A 22,241-nucleotide genomic window follows, 5' to 3' on the forward strand; every position below is an offset into this window, starting at 1 on the left:
GAGTTAATACCAAAGAAATGTATCAAAGTTCCTAAAACTAAAAAACCTAAACCAAAAACCTAACTGCACATGCTTCTAAGCTTGGCCCTGTTAGAGTGGCAGAAAGAAGTATTAGTGTCTCCAGAAGGTTTTCTCAAAAGAAATCCCAACGGAGATGAAGATTGCCATGATGCTGCCACCAACAGAAAAATGCTTCTGTATCACTGTAACTTAACCTGCACGGTGGAAAAAACAGATCAGGATGGAATCATCCCCTTTTGAGTGAGTACGGATAAAATTCTAGTCACCTGTAAGTTATCTCCCTACAACGGACCAAAATGAAGTTCTTTAAAAGATTAATTTAATAATATCAAGTAATTTAGAAAAAATCCAACTCAGGAAGAATGCTGTGGTCTTTTTTTTTTTTTCTATTTATGACTGTGGCTGACCAACAGAAGTCAGTAATTCCCCTCGATTTAATACCTTTGTGAAATTCATGATTATTGTTGGAATCATCTTCAAGCACGAAGCCACTGAAGGTGTGTTATAAAGGTTTTAAAAATCTGAACATTTAATTATTAAGATAAATTAAACTTTCATTCAGAACCACGTACATATGCTTAGTAAAACTGCAGTCAACAGGACCACGCTTCACTGTGTGCCTGTGATGAAAAGTATTGAAAATCACATTTAAAAAAATCCTTGCTATTGGATTTGTTTTAGCAAATCATGTTTGATGACACAGGAGCGAGGTGAATTTTGGTAATACACACCCTGACTGTACAGCGCATACCTGACACGGTACAATAATCCTAAGCTATCTGAAGAGGTTTATGGCATGCAAATTAATGAAAAATGACTTAAAGAAAGCATTCAATTAAGCTAGTTTTGCTTCATTTAACTTCCTAAGAAAGCCTTAAAAATCCATTTGTCACAAAACGTTGCATAAAATTTTTAGTATTCACTTTTCAATATGTTAATTCGGAGTATTAAGGTAAATTACCAGAGTTTCATTAAGAAATTACTCTCAGAAAGGTTGGTCTGCATCCGAGAGCCCCGCAGAGTTCTCAGCTACAGAGCTACCCACGTTGGAACGGCAGCTCCGGTTCAGCCGGTAAACCAATTAAGCACTGGGTAATGCTTTTAAAATAGGGGGAAATGGAGATTTGCTGCGCCAGACTCGTATTCAAATCTTTTAATTAATTTTTCCCCTGATCGTTACGTCAGCTGCAATCTTCTTGCTTTGAGCTTTTGGGGGACTCCTGAGTCGCAGCAACGCCCCGCAGCCCTGCCTGGGTAGGGAGGAAATCCTCTCCTGCCCCTCCAAAGCAGGGCTGAGCAGGTCGGCTTCTTCTTCACCTACCTGGCTCCTGATGCTATCCCCTGCACCTATCCTGCTGCCTCTGCTCACCTTCCTTTGTGCAGTTGTGTCCCAGAAAAGCCTCCTACAGCTGAGCGCGCCTGCCTGCTCCTGCAGAAGAACTACGCTCCCTGGAAGATTCCAGCTGACTACCAGGAAAACAGCATACAAATTATTTTAATATTTAGGATATAATGTGAAAATATCACATCTTGCTACAGGATTTTAAATAATCGTATGTCACTGCAGATGATGCAACAAATCCTGAGGAGTTTTAGCATCTTATAGTTAGAGATTGAGAACAAATTGGTTAATAGCAAAGTCCAGAGCAGTGCACAACTCAGTGCCTCCTGCCGTGTTCTTGCAGGAGTCTTATGGGTTAAAAGGGTTAAGGATTATTTCCCTCATTACCCAGCTACTTCTCCATTCATTTGGTGCACTTGAAAAGCAAACTGTAACGGAGCAATGCTCCCGGAGTAGATTTAAGCCACCACCATGGTCTAGAAGCTACAACACGCAGGCGTTTTGTAGCCAGCTGCAACCAACAGACTTACATAAAGCACTCGGTGGCAACAGCAAAGGTTGTAATGCAGAAATAAACCCCAGCTGCTTTAATATTTCATGGAACTACCCCAAATGTTTTACTAACTGACTGTCAAATTATTTATTAGTTTATTTATTAAGAGGATTCACACAGAGGTGAAGACCTGACCATCCTACAACAGCAGCAGAAATGTGAGAGGAGTGTGCCACTGTCCTGCCCCATCCCAGGCACCGCACAGCTCCGCTTCCCTCACCTGTACAGCTCAGAGCTGCTGGGTTCAGCCTCCTGTGGGCAGTGGTTAGGAAAAAAACCTGTGTTTTGGCACAACAAAGCGGGTATCAGAGAGCACCGGGATACCAGGACCCCAGCAGGCACCACCCAGCTCTGAATCCTGACCCACCAGCAGAAGCCCATGCTCGGAGCCTCGACCCGATGCACCCCCTGCCCATCAAACGCTGTGGTCAGCACTGGCTGGATCTGAAATCAGGCAATGACAGTTTCAAGGCTTTCAGGATAAAAACATCTGGGTTTGCTATCCGCTGGACCTACCCGAGTATGTAACTTTACCGTCCTCAGCCAGAGATACCCCGTATCTTTCTACATGAACATATATCCATACAAGAACAGTTAAGATACTCTGGTGTTCAAAAAAGGCAGATGATAAATGTGATACAACCGGTTTTAATCAAGATCAAAGCTGGAGGAGAATGCAGACAGACAGTCTAGACTGCTCTACTTCTGAAAGCCTAAGCATATAAAGCAACATCTGCAGAGAGCATTAATCACATTTAGTCTCCAATCTTATCACCTCCCAAGCAAGCAGCAACAACTTTTACTTAAACATCATATGCTTACATATGACAAGCATTTTTAATTATCTTTAAATTAGATATTTATCACTGATTACAAAGCTGTTACACTGACTTTGAAATATGCGAAGGCAATCCGAAATACACTCGCATGGTTCCCTGGATAAGGGGTCTGGGGGCGGACAGGAGAGAAGTGTTGGGAAGGGAACTTCGTGAGCAGCAGCGGAGTTGTTTTCACACTGCTGGCAGAGAAAGGGAATTCTCCAAATATTGAAGCGAGTTCTCATTTGCTCTCCTGCTTTTAGGACCGTAACTCAGCAGGCAGCAATAAAGTGTAAGATGGTTTCTATGCACAGCTTTAACTAGCTTTGGGAAACGATCTGGGAATACGGATAATCAGCTCGGCTCCTTTTTGATTTTTCCTTATAAAAAAAGATCAGCTTGCTGATGCAATTGCAAGGGGAACTAAAAATCAGGGAGGCGGTGCATTTACACACAAGGAATCTATGTGGTTTGATACAGATCCCTTAATATAAAACTAATCCATTCCTTGAGCACCTTTGTTTTACTCTGCCTACGTTCTGGTCCATTCTCACTCATGGTTTCGTACACTCACTCACAACCATTTCATTGCTTTTCTTTAGGGCCTTGCATCAAAGTTTTTCCTTCTGCCAGCATTTTCCCATACTCCCTGCTCCAATTATCCTTCCATTAAGGCCAGTATTTGTCATCAAAAGTGCTAGGAAATTCTTATTAGTGCTACCTAGAAAACTCCCTTTAATCTTGCAGGCCAGTCTCCAGCTTAATTATGCGAGCTCAAACTTTTTGGAGCCGAACAGATTACCTGCCTTTCAACAAGAGCTTGGCAGAGACCTGTCCACAAAAATAAAAGGCATCAGATTATCAATCTGCGACAACAGCTGGGAAGATCTACAACACTTTAAACCCAGAGGAACAAGGAACTGCAACCAAGCTCAACTTTTTAAACAACCACACACCCCAGGGAAATCTAATATAGCACAGCAACCAATTCAAAATTTATGAGTTTTACTCAAAATCTCAAGTCTTAAATTTCTCCGTTAAAAATAGACACTGTCTGTAATCTCCACTGCTTTCAGATTGACTGAAAATGCTGATTTTTAATATTTATAGCTTCTAACACTTTTGATGCCAGAAACCCCTTCTCCTTGTAGATACCTGCTGGTCATCACGCTGCTTCTTAAACGTTTTGCTTAAGATCGAGATTTCTTAGCCCCCCAATAACAAGGTTTGTAGACAAAAATGTTATTCTTGGAGGGTTTTCCAAATCCTTCCCCCATTTGCCTATTTACTTCCAAAGTCAAAGCTTCAAACCGGACCTTTACCAGCAGTAACCTCACCGGTACTCCAGGAATGTGCTCTCACACTGAAGCAGTCAACATCTCAAAGGGAATATCGCAAGCATCGGAGCTTTATTCTTCCTGCACGTGCAGCAGCAGCCTGAAGCTCTGCAGCATTGCTGGAGAGCTACAGCTCATCTGCCCCTGATCTATTTGAAAAATTACCTATCTTCTCAGAAACATCCTAATATGCTGTGGGATGAGTTTGTCCCTTCCCCTGGAGGAGCTGACAGTCAGCAGGACGTCCTGCAAGGCTGCCAGGGGGCAAGAAGCAGCAAGAACAGCAGCTCAGAGCAGCACGTGCAATGGGCGTGCAGATCAGAGAGCCAGGAGGGATGCTGTTACTTCTCCTGGCCTCCTCACAGCACCACACCAAGGCAATCTCATCCTGCTCAGCTGTTGCACTTGCCTATCGATGTGCTCCACCACCACAACGTCAGGAAAAAGAGAAGTATTCAAGTAAAACAGGAAATTGTACACACTGAAAGAGCACTGCTGAGGCTCTCTGAGAGCTCAGAATTCATCTTCAAGAACACGGAACTGGCTTTGGCTGAAGGAGTCCTCATTGTGCCTAATTTTAATTAGAAAAACTCAATAATTAAAATGAGGCAGACTACTTTTGGGAAAAAATGGAAAATGGAAATGGAAAATAGAAATCCAGAAATCCATGTCTGAATCAGGCACGTACGTGGTAAAAGAAAACAACACCACACAAGCAAAGGTTTCCAGGTGGAAGCACCAGAAGTGCTACTAGAAGTTAATTCCTCTTCTAAATTTAGGTAACAATTAAGGAAATGACATCTCTTGACCTGAAATCCTGAAGGCACTTTAGGATATGATTTTGACCTTATTCTTCTCATTCAAGCACCCAGCAAAAGCCAGAACATGAATGTTACCACTAGGTTAAAACTCTTCCTTCCACTCTTTGACAGGTCAGAGCCTTAAACTTGGCCCTCAAACACCAAGTTCCATGCTGAAGTCTTGAGCAGGATTCCTTGAACATCTTTTCTGCACAAACTCCCCCTGTGCATCACAGACTGGAGGACAGACACCAGCAGGTATATGCCATGGGTTTACTTCTGGGAGCTTCTACCAGGCAGATCATCTGCTAAGAGGTCTTCAACTGCACTCATAAGAGGTCACCAGAAAATCAGACACTTCCAGTTGGAGAGGAAAAAGACAGTTCTAGAGTTATTCTGCATAAAGGAATATAAAAAAAAAGGTTAAATTATAATTCTGCCTAGTAATGCTGTCTTCTAGGAAGCACAAAGTGAGTAGGACTTCCCAGCCTCTACCTTAAGCCATGGTAGGAGTTACATCACTGCTTGCAAATAATAATTTCTCTCAAACTTCCTTAAAAATAGCATTCCACCCACCACTGATGGAGGCAGATAAGTATTTCTTTATGGAGTACACCGTGAGCTAATACTAAATAACTGTAGGGGTTTCTGGTTCCAAGGCACTTGGGAAAATAAGCCACGGCTTCAACCAAGCTGGCAGCAGAGCTTCTCCTTGATCTGAGGAGTTACACCAGCACAGGATGAAGACCCTGTCACTACAGAGACTGGAACTAGTTGATTTCACTCAGACAACGCTGGCGATAAAGAACCAGCAGAAGCAGAGGGTTCAACACGTGAGAGCACCTAAAACAGAACCCAGGATGGAGTTATCTTGGATTACCCACATTGTTTGCGGTGTCTTCACCGCCACTGTGACTGAAGTCACCTTGAATAAGCAAGCTCAGAGCAAGCACACGCTGCACTGGATATCCTGATGGTGCTTCAAATACATGGAAACTGAAGAGCATTCAGCCATCACCCCGCTAAGATCTACAGCACACCCATGGGACAGGCGAGCTGCACAGCACTGGCCCTACTTCCACCCTCAGTCCCCTCCATGCCCCAAAGGCCCCTTCTGAACACCACCTGGGACACCACAGCCAAAGCACGAGCTACAGTTTAACTCCTGCCAACACCCAAAGGGAGGCAGGGTGAACTTTGCACAAGGCCCTGGCTGCTGACACAACCGCCACAGCCACAGGGCCCGGCCCAAGGCCAGCAGGACGAGGAGGAAGAGGAGGATGAGGAGGATGACTGCTCCCCTTCAGCAGAAGGGGAATATTCCCATTTATATGGCACCTGTTGGGAGGTGGAACTGAACCCCAAGGTGAGGAGGATGTTTCAAAAGCATCAGGCAGCTTTACCTGGAGGATTACCCAAGTCCTCAGGGATCTGCAGTTCCTTCATTTGGAGGCTGCCTCCAAGACCACATTTCAGTACCTCAGAACAAAGCACCCTCCATCAATTTGTCCATCCCTGAATCATTTTTGACTTCTGTATGTTCTAAAGCAAGTTCTGGCATTTAGTTACCCACAGTTAATAAATACTTTTTTTTTTTTTGCATGAAGGATCTTCACTGATCACTTCACTGGAAGCGAGGCGAAGCAGCTGGCCAGCAGGCTGAGCAGGAACAAGAGCCAGGCTATCACGGTGCTTGGCCCCCAAAGCACCCCTAAATGCAGTTAGGAGTTATCGGATTTCTGCTTGTTTACATTTAATTTGGATTGGTTTGTGTGTGTGTGTATACACACAGGCTTAACTTGCTGTTCCTAGATGGTATGTTTGTTTTAGAAAATAAAGAGCACGCGTTTCCTTCACAGGGAAACAGAGGCTCTGAGGGGCAGGGGGATGCATTTCGAGTGCAGTGCTTCCTCGGAGGCAGCCAGCAATCCCTGCCACGCTGATCCTTACCTTCCTAGGAGAGCTACGCTTCCCAAGCTGTGTTAGGAGTACCTTAAAGAAAAAGGGAAGCCATAAACAGTAGTTTAAGGGCTTACAGCGCCAGATGTTCTTTGATGGAGCAGTTCTTCTGTTCAGGCAGGAACAGGTGTTTCTCTCGTCTCCAGTAAGGAATTCACCCAGCAATAAATTCTCCTGGCAGTCCAGAAGAACATCAAAGCCTCACAACTGCCAGAAAGGTTACGGGAGAGCTCTCCTGCCTGGCCCACTCAAGCTGTTTCTTCTGCAGCAGCGGGCGAGTACTTAGTGAGACAGCTTCCTAGGCACTTGGGTATGACTGACAGGAGAGTAGCCTCTCTGGATGAGAACAGAAGTGGTTAGGATTTGATTTTTGGTTTTACAGGATAATGATTACCTGCAGCCAGCCAGCACAGTCAACAGATAGCTGGTAAATCAGTAGCTGAACGCTAACAGCAACTCCTCTTCTGCCTAGCACTCTTCACCAAGGAGAGACCGACACCTCCCTCTCTCTCGAATGTGTTGACTGGAGAGGTAACAGGAAGGCAGGCGTGCCATTCAGACCACCTTTGTTTCTCCTCTGGCATTATTTGATCATTTATGCGGAGATACCGAGATGGAGCCTTTCTGCTGGAGGTCAGGAAACGATCCCAGTGTGGTCTGCTGCTGTTCAGACCAGCACTGTGGGGGCCTGGGGCTGAGAAGTGCCACAGCAGCGTAACCATTACTGCTTTGAAGGTCCCCAAATTCCCTCTCCAATGCAATTACATGCCATGAACTCAGGTATCTGAGTTCCCTGTACCTCAGATGGAGGAACATGGGACTCACCTGCAGAGAGCTGCCCTGAGCAAATCAATATGCAACCCAGAGCACGAACACAAGCTCCTGCCAACAACAGCTCCTAGGCTTGATACCTCCATCCACTCCCTCCTTTCCAAGCTTAAGGCCATCCCCTTAGATTATCAAGAGGTTTTTTTTCCTTTGAGGGAAAGCACATACTAGAGAAGATTTCACCCTCCAGGGGAAGACACGTGAAAGCTCTGGCAGTTGTGCCTAAAAGCTTACTGTTTGAGAGCTCAGAAAAAGGGGGCCCAGGCATTCATCACCTCACCAGCCTCAGAGCAGTCAGATTCCACATTAGGCTAATTATTTGACCATGGAAATTTACAGTCACACATCCCCATTTGTCTCAGCCTCTGGCAGTAGGTGCATCTCTCTGGCAGCCTGCAATCAATCTGCCTCTTTTCCTGCATAAAAGTGACTGTTTCCATGTCCCAGGCTGGCTGAAGACCATTAAGTAAAGAGGTAAAGCATTCCCTGCCCATTTAATGTTCTGAGACTGCTGGAAAAGGATCTCACCAGTGCCTTGTCTGTCTGTCCTTCCAGTGCCACTATCTTGTCCTTCCTCTAGGCCTTACCAGCATCATCTGTAGCTCCCCCAATTCCAGAAAACCCCGGCAACAAAAACTTTCTGAAGGACATCAGCTTCATCCTTCCCTAAAAGGGAGGCTGGTTTTGGGTTCCCTGGGAAAGACCACAGATGGGGGAAACAACCACGAAGATGTCAGGTTTCAGCTCACACCCAAGGTGGGATTCCTCCATGCTTCTGAAACGGATGGGGACTTCAAGTCATGCTTTAATCAGAAACTTAGAACACTGCTACTAGAGGCTAATTTATCTCTTACATCTGCTGCTGATACTTGGGTTACAATATGGGAAAAGTCATCATGTGGACTTCCAGAGAAGGTTAAAAGCCACATGATGCTGAACAGCCATAAAAAAGCCTGACAGTTATACTCCAAGACAGAGAAACAGAAGGCTGAACACTTCAGGTGCCTCGAAGCCTCGGTGAGCAGCTGAACTGCAAGTATCTGTGACTTCTCATGGGGCCACACCTGTTTCTTGCAGGATGTGCACCCTGCTGCCTAAAGATTTCCCTGCTTTATGGCTTTGGCCAGCTCAGATACAGCTGCTTTGCATGCCTGATCACCCTGGGGCTGGCCTGTTTACCTGCCTCCAGGACACTCCAGATCGAAGAGTAACAGCACCTTGCTTCTGCTGAGTGGCCCCACGCTTATGGAAGCTGGGAGATGCTCACAGGTTGGGTGGTTACGGCCAGGATCTCCATGTCCTTATTCTGAGAGGACTCGCTGAGTGTTAGGGCTGCTGAGCTGGCATAAAAAAAAAAAATCACCAGATGAGCTGTTCTTCTCTACGTGTGATTTCTGGGCTTCGTGTTTTGAACTGTGTGCATTCAGTCATAGCAAACGAGATGTATTACTCTAAGGACCTCTACTGAAGATCCCCAAAAGTTGGGGGAAAATACAAGTGTTGTCTGTTCTCTGCTTGGACCTCATTTTTACCAGACTCTTTGCATAAAGTTTGTACCTGCCTGCTCAGGATATGTTTCTAGGACAATTTGTTGCTAAAATTCAAGGACAAAGCAGACACTGCTAGGCTTTCAGAAGAGTTTGCCTAAACTTGGGATGTAACTGGATTTTACAGCTTACTGCGTGAGCCTGTGCTTCTTACTTAGCTCCTACCTCACTGTTAGGTGTGAACAAGGAAGATGGAAATGGATTTTATCACTGGTTCCTTTAGCTCAGGTTCCTCAGATGCAGGCTCCAGCTCCAACAGTGTGTGATGCTCTGGAAGTGTGGTAGCATTGCCCTCTGCTACACATCTTTTTAAAGACATGTTATTAACAAAGAATTATTTTTGTCATTTTTCTTTCTTGCCCAGTCTGTACAGAGACCAGCCCTACTGAACCCTGGCATCACGTCCCTGGACAGTTCATTTCCTAGGTCAATTCCTGCCAGGTCACTGCCAGCCCTCACCCTACCCTCCTCCTTCCACACCCCTCTTTTACCCCACCTCTGGTCCTCATTTCATACTGCTTGCAGAAAGCCATTTACAACTCTTCCAGGTCACTTCTGATGGTTCAATGAATTTCATCAGCCCAGCACAACGTCAGAGAGCAACGAGGGGTGAACCAACAGCGAAGTGCTCTGCCACCAAGCAGGTACATGGCTGAGGAAGAGGAACTGTCACTCTCCCGGTCCCCTGACCTGTTTTTACTCCCTGTCCTACATAAACCAAAGCTGACAGTACCACAGGACTCCAACACCGAGAGGACTTACAGTGTAATATTTTTCATTATGTAAAACTTGTGAAATCTTGATGCTACGTCAAACAGAGAAGCTAAAGCTAGGAATGCAATTTGAAAGTGCCACACAATAGAAATTTAGTAATGACACTTCAAGGATTTAACTTATCATATATAACTCTGTACCACACTGAGCAACATGGTCTTCTCAGAGGGAAGAAAAATACCAAAACTGATTTTGATTAAAAAAGGACAAATGAGCCTGAGTGGCTACATGAAGAGATACTGGCTGTCAGCACTGACAATTGGAGCAACTGGGATAAGCCTTTTGGACAAGCAGAGCCTAATTAGCTGCTTTATAAAGCTGACTGAACTACTGGAGGAGCAATTAAAAAGCATCTACTCTGTTGGCTTACTTTTGCAACTCATTCCATTACTGAGCCTCTGCTTCCAAATGACTTTTTCTGCTTGGCTATCCTGCCTAATGACGGCCTGAACAAGCAAAGTCTGACACGTGAGGCTCAACTTATCTGCAACAAGGGTTCTGCAGGTTATTAGCGATGTTCCAAGAGTTCTCCAAGTCTACAACCAACTGCTGGCCATGCTTTGTAATGGTTTTCTTAAGCAAGCACCGAGTTGCCATCAAGCTGCTCTCGTAGCCAAGTGTTGGGCTGACTGTGGGTACATAGACGACACAGGGGAGAAGGGCATGAAGTTCAGAACAGCAGCTCAAGCTCCTCTAAACACACTTCGCCAGCTCGTAAATATCCTGAAAGTGAGTTTGGATTTGAAGGACAAGATGATTAGGCTGAAGTGAAAAATACACGTTGATTTTCTGCACAGATACCATTCCTTGGTTTCACTGCAAATGAAAGACCATCCAAAACCAAAATATTTACAATAATGGAGAGGGCAAAGCTTCTGGGATTACTAGATTTCAGAATAATTGGCAAAGCAGGTTCTAGAAGATCTCCATCACTCACTCACCCAACTAAAAAAAGCTCATCACAATCTATTAGGCAATCTCCTTCCAAAACTGTAGGATTGCATGTTCCACCAAATTCTAACATTTACTCATCACCGATTACATAAAACCCAAGGATTATTCCATTTCTGTTCTCACAGATCCTTCGAGTAACATCAATACCACCATTTAGCACTTCGGGTACATATTCTCAGCACTCGAGATGAAAAAAGAACACACAAACCGAATCTGTTCTTATAGCTGAATCCTCCTGACAGGCTGCTGAAGATGGTTCTTCTCAGGATATGCCACAGATGATTCTCCTTCTGATCATAACTGCTCCCAACTCGAGGAGCAGGATTACTGATTTAAATCATTTTTTTCCACAAATTATGTATTGTACAGCTTCTGTGTAGATAGACTTAAAAGCACAGGATGGGGAGGGTAGGTATGAACAGTTTCTGCCCTCACAGTCTGGTGGGACACAAGAGGAGAAGGGCTAACTAAATCCTCTCCCTTAGCCAAAAACTCCTGAACACTCATCACCAGATATCCGTACAGCATTCAGGTTTATGTTTTCTGAATCACCGCAACTATTTAAAAAGATACCATGAAATCAGGTTTAAAAATCAGGAGTGGACAGGAATAATTATCCATCTCACAAAGTGGACAAAAAGGGGGTTTAAGTTCAACCTGTCAGAAGCACGACTCCCGCTTTGACTGGCCAAAAGCCAACTGAAACGAGTTCTGCTTTACTGCCATCCACCAGAGCGTTTCCAAACCACAGGGCCAGGCCATTTGCACGCTAAAGGATCGCATTTTCAATGACAGACACACTCCGTTCCTCATGGAAGAGGAAGTGAGACCTGAGCACTCACTTTTTTCTTCCTTCAGCCCACTATATACCACAACCTGCTGTTAAACAAAAGGCAATCGAGCCATAACATTTTTAAAAGCACCTTTTGACAGGCTTTGTGTTAAACAACGTCCAGTAATACCTAGGGATGACTCCCAAAACAGCTTTTCTCACTGTAAAGAGCAGATTAAAACCAAAATATTTAAGCAGCGGTCTTCTCTAGGCTACTTGTAAAGTAGCCCGATGAAGAAGTGAAAAATAGCTGATCTAATTTCGTATAAAAAGTACTCAGATTCAAACAACTGCACGCAATTTAAAACTGTAACAACTTTCACAGCCTCATTTTTTTTTTTCAACCCTGAAACATGGAAATATTTGAAGAAAAAACTTCCATCGTGTAATTGCTCTGAGCTGGAGAGAACTATCTGTACCATCTCCTGACAAACACTACCAAAACCGTCTAAAATTAACAGTTACTGCAAAGTTTAATTTTGTCTCATACACTTCACAGCATAACTGAGCAACAAAACTCAGCCCCGGCCCTGTTTATGTGCAACTTTCCCGTTCCTCGAAGGAAAGCTTCGTGTGTTAGCAGGCCTGATAAAGCGACCGGTTATATTTAAACACTGCTTTTAAAGGCGGATTCGAATTCATCTTAAATGCTAATATTGAAATCTGAGCATTCAAAATACAGCAGACCAGCTAAAGGCCACTGCTATCGTTCAGGTGGTATTTAGAGACCCGAGATTGGTGTTATCTAGATGAGATAAAGACTTGGGACCTGAAAAAGCAAAAAATAAGGTCATGCTCTCGCAGCTTCACCTACCAAAAGCCACCTCCTCGCCATCAGGCTGGAAGCTGCTACACAGAAGGAAACTGCTGCAGTGAATTTAAAATCAGCTACGCCAGCTAGTAAATGAAGGTCAAGGTCCAGCTACAGCATGTGGCTGGAGTGAAAGAGACGCACCCGGAGCAGGAGGTGAAACACCAAAATCCCAGAGGCAGCCCCCAGGGCCCACACAGCACCCATGGGTGCTTGGCAGCAGCGACGTCCCCATGGCAGCCTGCAGGGGTGGCCCAGCACGGGCCCTGCAAAATGCAACAGGGACAAAGGCAAAGAGCAGAGCTCAGGGACACAGCACCCCCAGAAAGGAAGCTGCAGGTTCAGTGGACAAGGCGCTGCTTTGAGCAGGATGCTGGATACAGAAGTCATACCATAAATGCTTTGGCCACCTTTTTTCCTCCCTTTTCTATTTCTAAAACGGACGGAGGTACCCATCGAACTTACAACTTCACCTGGCACAAGGAACCACGCAGCTGCAGGTTAAGAGAAACTCCTTCCTGGTGAAAGGGCAGCACTACACCGAGTGCACACCACTTGGCAATGGAAAACAGAGCATTAGAGCTAGAGAAAAGCAACCGAATTCTGAGCAAAGATTCTGACTCATTTAAATAAAATTAGACATTTTCTGAAAACAAAACCTTTCGCTGAAACTGGGTGTCTTAAGTCACTTCTCAGGTATCAGCCTCTGAGTGCATCCGAGTTAAACATTAACCCAGCAGAACGCAACTCACCTGCTGTCAGCATGCTGGGGACAGTGGAATTTTCCCAGCTGGGGGAGCCTCACTTGGGCACACAGCAGCACGAGATTACAGAGCGATACCTGGCTCCTCTAAGTGCAAAATGCAATGCTTGTTTTCAGCCGAACTGCTGACCAGCTCAAAGCTAGGGAAATGAAATAATTTAAGAAATATTCTGTTTAATTTCACCCAAGACCTAGCATCCTTAAAGCACTGAGCCTTCCCAACCACCCTGCCCTTCAGTCAGCTGAATTCACTAACTAGAGACAATGTTTCCTTGGTGTAATGAAACACTAATAAAAGCATTCTGGTGGATTTTGGAGCTTCTTACATGCCCATCACCATTAAGAGTGTACATGGGGTTCCTTTTACAATTACAGCATTTCCAATTGAATTACCACCTAAGTCCAGCTTCGTACAAGTCCTTAAAAAAAAAAGATACCTTAACAAAATCACCAGTGATAGGACAATAGAAAAAGGCCTGAAGTCACACCAGGGGAGGTTCAGGTTGAATATTAGGAGAAGTTTCTTTACTGAAAGGGTTGTGCAGCAATGAAATGGGCTGCCCAGGGAAGGGGTTGAGACACCAGCCCTGGAGGTCTTCAAGAAACGTGTAGGTGTAGAATTTATTAGCATGGTTTAGTGATGGGCTTGGTCAAAGATTAAAGATTAGACTAGGTGATCCCAGAGGTCTTTTCCAGCCTGGATGACTCTACGACTGCAGAAATAAGCAAGGTGATGTAGCTACTTCCATTACTTCAAGGACACGTGGCCTTCTTTCCAACCAAAGGTACTCAGCATGGCATTCAGGCCAAGTCAGTGAAGTTTAACAGTTCCTAGCAAACCATCCCTGTGAATAACTCAAAAATAACACTGAAATTAGTGCTGCACTGTGAAGTCCCCAAGTCTTTAGGTTACACAGCTGTCACTCACACCTTGACTGGCATCAAAACCCCCTGAAGTACATCACTTGCTCATTTGCTCCCTAACAGAGCTTCTACCTGAGAGCACCAGCAGCCCGCTGCACTGCAAGGGCCATCACAGAGAGAGCTGCAGAGTTAAAGGCTGCCACCCTGCTCATCCTTCCTTCACCGTGAGGCTGGGAATGGGATCGATTTGGCAGAACTGTGGAACGGAATTTAAGAAAAAGAGCAAAAACAGAATGTGCATTCTTCCACAAAACTAACATAACCCAGCTTTTTTTGACAGCCCCCAAGGAGAGGTGGGCACGAAGACGTCCCTCACACCTCCAGCACCCAGCCCCAGCAGATCCCACCCTAATAACAATACCGGGGCTACCTCAAACTGCTCCTGGCCACAGCAACAGGCAGCCTTCCCACAGCTGCTTCTTGCATTTCCACGTGTTTTTCAAATACCTCTAACCACATAACCAAAGATTTATGCCTCCAGTTAGCGAGTGGATTGTCTGTTTTTCCTAGCCAGACTCCTTGCTTCCAGTTCCTACTGGCAAATTCAGAAGAAATCCATGAATGCTGACCTTCCTCATGCAGAGCTACTTTATCAGGGAAGCATTAAGGAACGGTGCCTTGGCAGTAATCACTGCAGCAGATAAACCCTTCTCCTCTGCTCCTTCCACGAACGATTCAAGTATTTGGTGCATCTAACATACGTTTGGGAGTCCTAGCCACAAAGACATGACTGTAAACAGTATGGCAGTAAATATTCATCCTCTGTGGGATTACGCCTAAATATGCTCTGCTGCTTGGCGCTGTAGCTGCAAACTGTTTCTAAGAAAAAACACCACCACCACCCAGACACTGTAGGGGAGAGAAGAGAAGAGATGCCACAGAAAGTCACTGGCATCCAGTAACACTTCAATTTCCATATGGAAATAACAGGAAATAAGATGTGCTGAATTTTAAGCACCAAGGCAACAAAAACACATTAAGATTTCATCACACAAGAACTTGGCTGTAAAATTTGCAATTTTCCTGATCTTTTTTAAAGAGTTCTCATTTTCAGGAACATCAGATAGCTAACAGACCATGGATTCCACCAACCAGCTAAAGCAGGCATTTGCATTAATCTGCTTTCTGTTAATTAAGTGGTAGAAATGCATCCCCCTTCACCAAGGAATCTTTCCTGCAACCACGTTCCTTGTCAACCTCTATCTTTTTACAGCCTGCCTTGTAACAATTACTCTCTAGATAATTCCCAAGGATAAATCCCGTGGACTTGCTAAGTCTCTGAATCACAGGTCTCCAAACGACTTGCTTTTACATATTGTATCCATCTCATTTGTCTGTGCTGTAACAAAAACGTTACTACCATCTCTTAGGATATCTAGGGACTATACAAACTTGGCATGACAACTTGAAAGAGAACTGAATTCCAATTGCACAGAGAAATAAGCTATGGGAATTGGAAGCCAGGCACCATCAAAACCAGCAGCATAAGAGGTAAAGGCTGGAAGAGAAGGTAAAATCATTGAGAATAAAAAATAGTGGAGTTGCTGTTATTTTTTCCCCTATCTTAAACTAAAGCTCAGGATATGATAAATGAACTGCTATAGTTAAACAGGAAAAAAAAAAGTTATTTTTCTATCCTTGCTTACGATCTGAACTTGTCAATATAAGGGCTTTTGCCCCTAAATTGCAGCAAGATAAGGAAAAAAGTCATTCAAATACTATCCATTAAAATCAGCTGAGAACTATTATTCACAATAGCAATAATTACTTTCTTGCACCCCTATTTAAGATGAAACAGTCCTTCCCTCACACATAAACATCTCTCCCTCCCCTCACATTTACATAGCACCTAGCTTTAAGTAAGCACTAGCTTATTTATTTACTTTTCTATGAACACAAGATTTGTATCTGAAGGATAAACGTGTCAATAAAACCAAGACAGCAGCATCTCTCGAACCAAGCGGAGTTCTACCAGCACCATGTTTATATGCTCCAAGACAGCACTAACACCATCACACGGATTTCTCATAACCTAGAAGGTTTAGGGTTTGTAAATTGTTAAGCACTGGCAGATTATACAGATTGTACAGCATTGTTTATAGATCATAATTCTGTTACTCAAGGTCTAATATCAAGCTGGAGCCCCGACACCTTGTGAACAGTGTTACGTTCACATCCACGTACATGGATCCACGCCTGGAAACAGCATCAAGCAGACCTGAGTCCTGCTCTGAACAGAAGCATCAAACTGTTGTTGTTGGGAACACCCCGCACTTGCTACAAAAATAAGAAAGCACGCTCTGATTAAAAAAAAAAAAAAAGGCATCTTGAGCAGGACTTTGTTTTACGAGTTGTACTAAGTCTGAAGTGTTTTATTGCCCTGCCTTGCACTCAGGTTAGAGTCCAACCACGCTCACGCACGGCTTGCGGAGAACCTACCAGCAGGGACAACGCCACAAGCACTACTGCTAACCTTTGGGCAGGATTTTCAAGTGCTGCAAAGTTCGCAATGAAATGACTGTCAAAAAAAACATTACAGTAGTAAAATTCAGCAAAGGAAGGCTCATCTCCTACCCCTCAATTCCTCCCGAGTACCTGAGCACTCAGCTTCCGAGCCTGTCGCAATATCTCCGGCTCCAGTAGTGCTATCTAGATGTTTGAGGAAAGGAGTAATTTCCCCTAGTAACAGCTGGTGTGAGACAGGAAGAATGAAAGGAAAATCAAAGAATAAAATGTTCCCCATGCAATGAAAATACTACTTAAGCTACAAAGGTAGCTCTGATTTGTCATTTCCTCCAGAAAAATTGCTCAAGGCCCTCTGAGAGGCTCAAGGCTGACCTGGTGTTGGGGGGACAGGAGCAGGATGTTTCTGAAGCGCTTCCTTCAGCACAAACCGGGCTTACAAGAGTTGTAACAAGCTGAGGTCTGGTTCCCTGGAGGAGACTTCAAGTGAGTGAACTGCTCTGCTGACAGCCCCCCAGACATAGGAAACGAGGTTTGGGAGATACAAAGAGCAACAAAGAACCATGAGGAATTCACAAGCAGAGCGCCCACAACAGCAGACCTGGGTTAAGGACAACCCTCTGCTTCCACCTCACCCAGCATGTTCAATACACAGACTGTATGGTCCGAAACAGCAGAAAAAGCTGCCGAGGCACACATAAAACCTTCTACTTCCAAAGTTCATAATGAACAGCTCGGTGATCATGAAGGGTAGGACACGGCAGCATGCTTCCTTGGGGTGGGGAGAGCCCATGCAGCATGTGAAGGGCAGCGCTCCTCGACGAACACACCATTTTATTTACTGGTTTTCTTTCCAGCTCACCTACAGCCTTGCCTCAGCAGAGGCACAGGAAGCACATTCAGCTGTTTGAGAATATTTGATTACTTTAGAGTTGCTTTTCTACAGTCAAAAATATATAGAGATATGAAAAGTATATGAGGGGATGCACAGGGAACTGATGCACAGGGGCACTTTGTTTACTCACTGCACGTTCATCTGGCTCCCTTCAGTTAGCACAAAGAGGTGCAACCCTACGGCCACGCTTACAGCATGTGTAGACACCTGGATGAAGCCCAGTAAGGTAATACAGGTGCTCTTTAGCAGTATTTCCACTTTCTGACTGTGATATTTAAAACTTTCTCAGCAATGACTATCAGATGTAATTCCCCGGGCATTCCTATACATCTGAAATACATTCACAGTGTTTCATGTAAGAGTTCATAGCTAATAAAATAAAATGACTTCAAACTGAAGCCCACTTCCACGCCCACCATCTAGAACAAGCCTGTTCTCACCCAGTTAAAGAGCACAGGTATTCAGGGGCTGGGGAAACAACAGCAGAAGATAGCTGCAGCAAACAGGTCAGGGCAGAAGCCTGGCCCCGAGCACCCAACACGCACACGGCAAAGCAGCTGGAGGAAGAACCAGACCCCTGCACACCTGAACTCCTGCAGTTCTTCCACCCCAGCCAATACATAAGCAATTTGAGATTTTTGTCCCCAGGAAACTTATTTTTCCAATCATGATGTTAGATTTTGAACCCAAGCGAGTCCCAGTGGGCAGAAGAAGCACTACTCCAAGTGCCCGTACTTCACGTTGAAAGCTTACATAATCCCACGATTGTGATCGGAACAACAACAGCTCCCTGGGATTTATTCATGTTTACACCTACACCAGGACTGCAGAAACTAACATTCCGAGTAGAGTAGCAAGCAGTTTAATAATTATTAAATACTGGAATACTTGATGTGTAACACTGGAGCAACCACTAAAACAATGTCATTAGTAAGAGGATCGCAGCTCGAGTTGCAGCCAGTTCCTTGGTCATTTAGCAATGATTTCTATCTTCACAGGCAAGAGAAACAATCACTTTGTCTTACCAAGACCAACATGAGCAAGAAATCCTCAAGAAAAGCCAGGCTTTGTTGCTTAACAGCTCTTTTTAATACAGTAATGTCAACAAGATCGCTATTCTATGCTCTAGGCAAAAGGATCTTAATAGAAGGATGTGGAAGGGAGAGAGACGTGAAGAACAGATGGCACCAAGCCTTTCAGAAACTGTCACTGAGGCGAAGAAAAGTTTCCCTGCAGAGGATATTCCTGATTTAAGAGGAATGTTGTTATTTGAGTTACTTAAAAAGAAGGTAAAGAGAAACGTGGAAGTAAAGGGAAACGTGAAAGATGTCTTCTAGGGTTGGACAAAACTGTCAGAAATCATGTTTTGTTCCACAAAAGAAATGAATGGTGTGCCCTGACCAAAAAAAAAGCTGCGTCCTTAACCTGTTCTGCAATTTCTCTGGTTAAAACAGAAAGGATTTGGGGGGGTTATTTCTGGCAGCGATCGCCATTTCGCAGCACATTTAAGCCCACACGGAACTGATCAATAACACTACAGACATAAGACTAGACTATCCATTTACTAACCACAGGAAAATGTACTGTTCAGCAGAATCCTGTACATTACAACGCTGAAATTTTAAAAGCCATCGTTACACAGGTCTCATTGCTCCCTGAGACCAGTTACATCCAAAACCTGAGTACTTGTCTGGCAGCTTTCAGGCTGATCAACAAGTACACCTTCCAACCAAGAAAGCCAAAAAAAGTGTAAACACACAGAGTTCAAAATGTAAGCAGAAAGTAGCAGGTTTGCCATCTAAACAAATATTAAGGTTGTTACACTGCTCACAGGAGGTTTTTTGTGAAACTGATGAGCTCTGAGTGGAAATAGACCAGCAGTCCCTCCAACCACTGGTTGCTACCAGGATTTTCCTCCTAAAGAAGCGTGCGGGAGCTCTCACCCCACGCTTGGTGGCTACCAGGCAGCATCTGAAACCCAACTTTCACACCCGAAAATAGTGAAATACTGAACAGCAAGATGAAAGCGTTACAAATCACTGCTTTGAAACTGAAAGCGTGCCTTTTCAGCCTCTTTCTCTGCACGCACCTATACGTGCGCACACCCCCTGCTAGCATCAGCTCATCCTTGCTGATACCACAACAGTGGCTATCCTGAACTAATGAAGCATTAATGAAGGTGGCCATCCACCACTGAACGCTCCAGAACACGAGCTCTAAATGAAGCTATTTCAGCTTGGTTATCCTCATTTTGGAAAAAAGGAAGATGAAACTACTAATTGCATCGCCAGGTTACCAGATGTGACACTAGGTGGTTATGTCTCCACGTTTGCTGCTGACGATTCCTCTGCAATCCAAGCGCTGCACACATCTGAAGTGTGCTCGTTAGACATTTTTAAGAACCACCACGAGAACAGCTGCTGCCTTCACGGTCACCGCCATCCCCAAACATTTGCCTTTTGGAAGAAGTGATTTCTCCCGACGCATCCTAACCAAGAAAATCACCTCCAGCTCTCCAGTGCTGACCCCAAAGCCTTAAATTTAAAGCAACAAAAACAACTTTTACTTACCTGAAGAACAAGAGATAAGAAAAACAGCAAACGCCAACTTAGTAGCAGCTCCCATTTTCCAATGCTGTTAAAACATTTAAGTGACTTTAAGTATCCAGTTTCCTGGGTCCAGCAAGCTGGAAAATCCCCCTTCTCGCCGAACAGTTGTAAAGCAATCTACAGCAACATCTCTTAAGAGGGTAATGTTCACGAAACAGTAAAATCAGGTTTATGTAGAGACTGCCGATCTCCCTCCGGCTCTTTCTAGCGAGAATCCGGGTTCAGGGCTGGATATATTTGGAACCGTGTTTCAAAACACACGTGTCATTTGGCTTCTGTACAAACAGTGGCAAAATTTAATTCATAAAAGTATGTTACGAATCCACTAAGAAAAAGAAGTCAGCGATTAAGCCGCCGGACACGACGAAGTCTCTGAAGAGGCTCCAACGCTGTTCCGCATCAAGCTCCCTAAAGCATCCCCGGTGGGTGCCGAGCACTGGGAGTCGTACCGAGACCAGCAGCCGGGTCGGGGCTTTCGTCCTGGCTCCCCGTTACGCAACGTGTAGTGTTTGGGAGAAGAAGAGCAGCTCCATTTCGCCTTCCAACGTCCAAAGCCTCCAAGGAAGAGCCGGGTCGGGAGTCCTGCGGGAGGAGGCCGGCGGCCGCACGTGGGCCAGGCTGGGCTTGGGTGGCAGTGCTGTTGAAGGTGCTGGGGGTGCCAAGGAGCAGCAGCACCAGGGCTGGGGCTGGCACCAGCTGAGGGGCAGCAGCAGGGCTGGGGTTGGCACCAGCCCTGACACCGGCTCCCCACAGCTCAGCCCGAGCTCATCGCCCCCCCCTCCGGGCCGGCCTTCAGCCCGGGCTGAGGAATTGGGGATTTTTTTTTTTCCTAAGACACCTCCATCCCCTCCTCCCCCTCTGGAGTGGGGGGGGGGGGGTCTGTATTTGGTATTTAAACGAGGAGAAGGAGAAAAAAACAGAATTAAATTAAAAACACGCCGCAAAAAGCAGGCAGCGCCCGGCCGCCGGGGAGGAGGGCGGCGAGTCCCGGGGAAGCTGCTGGGGGAGGGAAGGGGCTGAGGGGGGGACACAGGGGGCTGGGGCAGCCCTGTCCCGCTGTCCTGGCCCCCTCTGTCCGTCTGTCCGTGCCCTGTCCCCCTGTCCCTGCCGCCCGCCGACCCCTCACGGCCGCCTCTCCTCCTCCTCCTCCCCTCGCCCTACCACAACGGCGGCTGTGTCCGGTCAGGATTTTGTGAGGAAAAAAAATTAAAAATTAAAAAAAATAAAAATTATTAAAAAAAAAAAGGGGGGAAAAAGAGCTCGGCGGGGAGGCGCGGAACAGCGGGGAGGGCTCCCCTGGGCCCTGCCCTAGCCCTGGCCCCGGCCCCGGCCCGCTCCCGGCCGCGTCCCCCTCAGCTCCCGGGCGGCGGCGGTGGCGGCGCGGCGGAGCCCAACTCTGCCGGTCCGGCAGCGCGGCTCGGGGCGGGCTGAGGAGCGAGAAAAGGAGAAGGAGAAAAAAAGGCCGAGCCCGGGGGCTCCCTGCGGGCGGCCTCTAGAGCCTGCCGAGGGCGGGCGGCAGCTCGGGGCAGCCCTCGGAGCGCTGCTGCTGCTGCTGCCGCCGCTCCCCTGTGGCTCTCTCATAGCGACCCATTCACCGCGCGGCGTGCGGAGCCGGCCCAAGATGGCGGCGCGGGGCCGATTGTTTTTGTTCCCTCTCCTCCTCCCCCCCCCTTCCCCTCCCAGCCCCCCGCCGCGCCGGGCCCCTCGCGCGAGGCCGGCCCAGCGCGCGCCGCCGAGGATTGACAGCTCGCCGGGCCAATCGCGGGGCGCGCAGCCCTCCCGCCCAACCCCGCCCACCCAACCGCGCTCCTCCCCCTGCTCTTCGCCCCGCCCCTACCTGCGCGCCTGCGCGCGGCCACGCCCCGCCTCAGGGAGCGGCCGCGGGGCATCGCCCGCCCCCCTCAGCGCCCCTCAGCGCTCGCCGTGGGGTGGGCGCGCTGTGGTGCTTCTCGGGGCGGCCGCCGCCAGGTGTGAGGGCAGGGCACTGAAGGCACCTGCTGGTTGTGCACGG

The 22,241-nt window shown here is 46.3% G+C and overlaps 1 protein-coding gene across 2 annotated transcripts in view; it reads right to left on the reverse strand.

Annotated features, from left to right (window-relative positions):
* Nucleotides 1-21,877, reverse strand: part of ACVR2A (activin A receptor type 2A) — a 57,233-nt gene extending 35,356 nt beyond the window's left edge. The window contains exon 1 of one of the 2 annotated variants that reach the window (XM_068687026.1): nt 20,192-21,877. In XM_068687026.1, the coding sequence (XP_068543127.1) occupies nt 20,192-20,246 (55 nt within the window). In that variant the 5' untranslated portion in view covers nt 20,247-21,877. The remainder of the gene's footprint in view (nt 1-20,191) is intronic. The other variant, XM_068687027.1, reaches the window with a different exon arrangement.
* Between the last annotated feature and the right edge of the window lie 364 nt (nt 21,878-22,241).

The sequence above is a fragment of the Anas acuta genome, chromosome 6 (genome assembly GCF_963932015.1).
Source record: "Anas acuta chromosome 6, bAnaAcu1.1, whole genome shotgun sequence".
Taxonomy (NCBI): Eukaryota; Metazoa; Chordata; class Aves; order Anseriformes; family Anatidae; genus Anas; species Anas acuta.